This window comes from Nematolebias whitei, chromosome 18 (assembly GCF_014905685.2).
Source record: "Nematolebias whitei isolate Nwh7 chromosome 18, NemWhi1, whole genome shotgun sequence".
In the NCBI taxonomy this organism is placed as follows: Eukaryota; Metazoa; Chordata; class Actinopteri; order Cyprinodontiformes; family Rivulidae; genus Nematolebias; species Nematolebias whitei.
The window spans coordinates 38,930,861-38,936,301 of NC_056515.1; the positions used below are offsets into that span (position 1 = coordinate 38,930,861).

At 43.7% G+C, this 5,441-nt stretch overlaps 1 protein-coding gene across 1 annotated transcript in view; it reads left to right on the top strand.

The window, feature by feature from the left end:
- The window catches only part of apba1b (amyloid beta (A4) precursor protein-binding, family A, member 1b), a 29,088-nt gene extending 23,921 nt beyond the window's left edge, over window positions 1-5,167 (top strand). Inside the window, exons 8-13 of the mRNA XM_037692656.1 lie at window positions 1,658-1,858; window positions 3,472-3,651; window positions 3,838-4,050; window positions 4,212-4,331; window positions 4,512-4,652; window positions 4,730-5,167. Of these exons, the coding sequence (XP_037548584.1) occupies window positions 1,658-1,858; window positions 3,472-3,651; window positions 3,838-4,050; window positions 4,212-4,331; window positions 4,512-4,652; window positions 4,730-4,801 (927 nt within the window). The 3' untranslated portion in view covers window positions 4,802-5,167. The remainder of the gene's footprint in view (window positions 1-1,657; window positions 1,859-3,471; window positions 3,652-3,837; window positions 4,051-4,211; window positions 4,332-4,511; window positions 4,653-4,729) is intronic.
- Window positions 5,168-5,441: the final 274 nt, after the last annotated feature.

Consider the following 5,441-nt stretch of genomic DNA (forward strand, 5'->3'; position numbering starts at 1 on the left):
TGGGGGAAAACAGTTTGTTTGTGACTCCTCAGACTGATGAAGCCCTTTGGATGGAGGGCGAAACGTCTCAACAACATAAAGAAAGAAACTGTCCGGATTAACCTGACTGAACATTATGGGATTATTTTACCTGGATGAACTCGTTTTAATAGCTGAAGTACTTGTATATCAAATAAGGTCTACTGTTTCAACCAGTTGGAGATACTGTTAAAGACAGATTAAATCCTGGTTTACAGTCACTGTTCTCTGGTTCACAAACATCGTACGGACGCCACAGCACCGGTCATGCAGGTAGTGTGTTGTTTGGCTGCTCCTGCATTCTTAAGGTAGAATTATTCCAGATGTTTTCATAAACTTCAAAAACTGCTTCGACGAGGCAAAATGCTTCAGTTCGATTTTGTATGAAGAATGACCTTCCTGTGCCTGGCTCTTCTTGTGCCATCCGTGCTACATGCCAGCAGCAACAGATGTTTAGGAGACTGCAGCACGTCTGAAACACGGTAGAAGAGGCAACCCTGCTCGTTGACGTCTCCTTACGATGCAGATCAGCCAGAATATAGATGTCGTCTTTGCAGGCTCTTGATGAGATTACCAGTGGTGTATTGAGAACATAATGGGCTCCCGTTACTCATGACGTAACCAGTCTATGCTGGTTCTGAGGCAGCGTATCCATGGAGTGGAGCCTAGTTATGAGGTGGATTAGTTGTTGAGGATTTGAAGGACTGGCCTCATGCCTCTGTTACAACAGTAATCACATGAAACTCATGGAAGCAACGTGGTGCAGACACAGTACCTGTGACCCAACGTTGTGATGATCTTCTAGCCTGTAGCTACATCCTTACACGGTTCAACAGAATCGTGTTAGAGATCACATAAAGAGAAGCAGATCACCTCTGGGACGCAGAAAATACTGTTAAGCACCAAGAGTATCAGTGTTGTGGTTGCATTCCTACTGAAGGTTTGCCATATTTGTCACCATCCAGCCACGTTCTCATCGGTTGTGACTGAGCAGGAGATAGCTCAATGGATGGCAGCTCTGTCTGCAGTAATGAAGGTGTTGCTCCAGTCTGTTAAGCTGAAGAAAAAGCTGAGTAAAATGTCAGACCTCGATTTAGTGGTCCATCTACAGTCCAAAGCTCTCCTACGCTCATGGATCGTGACAGAAAGAATGAGATCCTGGATACGAGTGACTGAAATGAGGGCGGCTGAGCTCAGCCTTAAGGCGAGGAACTCGGAGTAGAGATGCTGCTCTTTGGCATCGAAAGAAAATCAGCTGAGGTGGATGGACGTCTCTTACTGGAGGTTCTCCAGACACATCCTACTGGGGAGAACTTTCTGGAGGCATCACATAACCTCTGTGGAGCTGGGGAGTAGGATCTCTGATACCCGTCACCTACGGTACAAATGGAAGAGAATGGGCAGATGGAGTGAATGTAAAGGACTCACCGATGTGTGAAGGGTCTAAATTGTTGCCACACGTGAGCCGAGGGTGTCTACTGGTGCTAAAGCTATAGCCAGTTCCAAATTAGATTATTCTTTTTTTTCATTGTTGTGTCTCAGGAGTCATACATGGGTGAAAATGACTGCTGCCTTTAAAATGTTGCGTTGCCTTCCATACCTGGACATTATGGAGCACCTGTTTGTTTTTGGTCACCAGGAGGCTTTAATGGACCTTCCACTGCGGACCATATCTTACATAGCTGACATTGGGAACATGGTGGTTCTGATGGCGAGGGGCAAGATGGTGCGATCCCGCAGCGCTCAGGAGAACCTGGACCACACAGCCGAGCAGACCAGCATGACCCACGATGATCGCAGGATGTACAGAATGATCTGCCACGTCTTCGAATCTGAGGATGTGAGTGACGTTAATGTTAACTTTACTTTAGATATAAAGGATGTTTTAAAGTTTACTTTACAATCTGGTAAGATTTTAAAATTAACTTTAAAATATGCAACTGAATGCCAATACTTAACCTTATTTTAAAAAAGCCCCACCAGCCTCCTGCCACTTTTAAACATGGCGGCGCCCTACACTTTCAAACACTAGAGGCCGCCATTGGAGCACCAATCATTGTCACGTCATCACGTCTCCGCCATATTTCAGCTCCTTAAACACAAGTCCTTTACATTTATTTTTTTACAGAGTCCATTATTCAGAGTTTAAATAAAACGCTTACAATATTAACGTTAATAAAATTTGCATATTTGTCTAGTTTCATACGATAGAACATAGATTATATGATATCTATGCGATAGAACCCCCTTAATGTCCGCTTCCGGTAATGGTGAGTTAAATGACAATTGAAAAAAATCGGAATTGTTACGCACCTGTTGAGGAAAAATACGTAAAAGTCGGACATTTTGAGTGAGATTTTCTTTTGGTAATATAGCATTGTTGTCAAAAATGTTGGTTCACTCTAGTAGCTACTTTTTGATTTAAATTTAGGGATCTTTACTAATGCTAATAGATTTTAGCTTATGATCGAAAGTAATATCAAAATGTGTGAAGTTCTAACTTACTAGATTTAGTGAAGGTAGCATAATACAAGCTTTAATTAAGGACATCAGACACCTGTTAGAGCAATTTATAATAATACAAATAATATCAATAATAGTAATAATAATGATAATTTACTTCATGTTGATTTCTTTGTGTTGTTTAGTTACTGTTGACTTTAGACATCCAAATATATAATTAAGCATACCTTCACTTTAAATCTTAGTTTATCTGTTAGACGAGATGAGCCATTTCCTTAAATCTAACCTTAATTAAAATAACTGATTAGCAAAAACTGTTATATAATGCTGGGAAGAGGTTAAAGTAAGAAAATTTATATTTTTAAATGTACTTATTTTCCCATGTGCTGTTTAAAGCGCAATTAAAATAATTTTGATTAAAAATAAATTGTACATTGCTGTACACAAGTCTTCAAACATATTTTATTTTTTATATTTAACTTCCAAGGCACCAGACTTTCTAATCATCTTTTAAAGTTGTCCTGATCAGCAGACTCTGAAGGTCTTTTAAAAGTTTTTCTTGGATATTTTTACCTGCTTCTCACATGTTTTTAGTCCAACACAAACATCTGGACATGTTCAGATAACTCAGTAAAGTTTAAAATTCTCTTTCAGAACAGCGAGGATACCGAACAGACAAGGCAGGCAGATATGTGTAAGACAATAAAAAATAAAAGAGAAAACATTTTTTTATATTTTACAACAGTCCATTAAACATTAAAAGCCCATAACTTAAGAAATGTCTCATTTTTATAATGAATGTATGAAAAACCTAAACTTTTCTCTTATTTTATTGAATCTACAGAATTTGACAGTTGAAAGGTCGATTCCCAAAAAACATTTCCTTTCAAGCTCGTCCAATCTGTACATTGTATATTGTTTTTTTTAAAATAAATTAACTTGTTTTTAAACTCGGGGCTCAGTGAGGTGGATTGTGCTTCTGCTCCTCAGGCCCAGCTCATCGCCCAGTCCATCGGGCAGTCCTTCAGCGTGGCCTACCAGGAGTTCCTCAGGGCTAACGGCATCGACCCCGAGGACCTGAGCCAGAGGGAGTACAGCGACCTGCTCAACACTCAGGACATGTACAACGACGACCTCATCCACTTCTCCAAGTCAGAGAACTGCCGAGACGTAAGTCAACCTGCAGGTGGTCCCACCCTGCAGAGAAAACTCGTTTTGACCGCTTGGATCAGTTTTTCAATCGTACAGGGTTTGTGACCATATGTGAGGGTAGGATCGTGGACCTTCTCCTTGCAGCTACGCTCCCTCTTGAGTCTGACTCAACCCAGTTCGGTTTGTCCGCCTCCAACCCTGCAGGTGTACATCGAGAAGCAGAAAGGCGAGATCCTGGGCGTGGTGATCGTAGAGTCGGGCTGGGGGTCCATCCTGCCCACCGTCATCATCGCCAGCATGATGCACGGCGGGCCGGCCGAGAAATCTGGCAGACTCAACATCGGCGATCAAATCATGACCATAAACGGGACGAGCCTGGTGGGTTTGCCTCTCAGCACCTGCCAGAGCATCATCAAGGTACTGCTGGTCCGCTCAGTCCATAAATACAGTTTCTGACCCCCCACGTCAGGATTTCTCTCTCCCGGGTTCAACCTGTTGGCTGATTGAAGCTTTAATAAGTCAACTTTTCAATGTTTTGTTTGCAAATTACCACCAGGTTGGTCGTCTTTGTTTTCCAGGGTCTGAAGTCCCAGTCGAGGATCAAGATGAACATCGTCAGGTGTCCTCCGGTTACCATGGTGCTAATCCGAAGACCGGACCTCAGATACCAGCTGGGCTTCAGCGTCCAGAACGGCATAGTGAGTGTCGGCAGTGATGCGAACAACTCGTCAAAATAATAAATACATTGAAGTAAAATTAAACAAGTTGCAATAAGAGTTGTTGACCAGAACTGTCGTCACCGATGGGTTGAGGCGCCGCAGTTCGGCTGCGCTCCAGGCTGACCTTTGACCTCGTGCGCTTTTCTTTAAACTGTGCAGATCTGCAGCCTGATGAGAGGAGGCATCGCCGAGCGAGGCGGCGTCCGAGTCGGTCACCGCATCATCGAGATCAACGGTCAGAGCGTCGTGGCGACGCCTCACGAGAAGATCGTCCAGATCCTGTCCAACGCCATGGGGGAGGTAAACGCGGCTCGTTGCCATGGCAACGAAAGATCACGGAAACAACCGTTAACGTTCGTTTTTCTCTCCTGCTCCAGATCCACATGAAGACGATGCCTGCAGCCATGTACCGCCTGCTGACGGCACAGGAACAGCCCGTCTACATCTGAACTTTATTTACCGCCGTCCTGGTTACACCCCCCCCCCCCGCGTCCCGTTTATCACTTTGCCTTAATCTGTACAGCTGTCGTAAACGTGATCATCCAGTTTGACAGCAGAAGGCAAACCGTTTCACCGCACTGAGTGTTTCTGTGACATTTTAGGTTCAACCAAAGAGAAGTTGTGGGTTTTTTGTGCTTATAGGTTGCAAACAGAGACGTTAGCTTCGTTCTAATAGCTGTAATATCTGAATGTACTCCAGTCACGATGGACCTATCGTTAGTCAGGCTGAGCCGAGGGGCCAAGAACGTTCAGGTGAAGTGGGAGAGAAAAGGAAAATGCATGTATAAATCTGCAGAATAAACTGAAGGCTAAAACAAAATCTGGTTTCTTGTGTTCAACGGGAAGTTCAAACCTTAAGTTGTTAAATTTAAAAAAGTTGTATTTTCTGTGATTCAGCGAGAACACCGAGCTAAAATGCAATTCCTTCGGCTGCTCCCTTCTTCAGGGTCAACACAGCGAACTAACTCGCACAAATACTTGGATTGTTTTACACCGGATGCTCGTCCTGACACGACAGCCCTGTGTGTGGAGCCGAGCTGCCATCAGGGGTGCAGATGGTGGGGGTTAAGTGCCTTGCTCAAGGGCTCA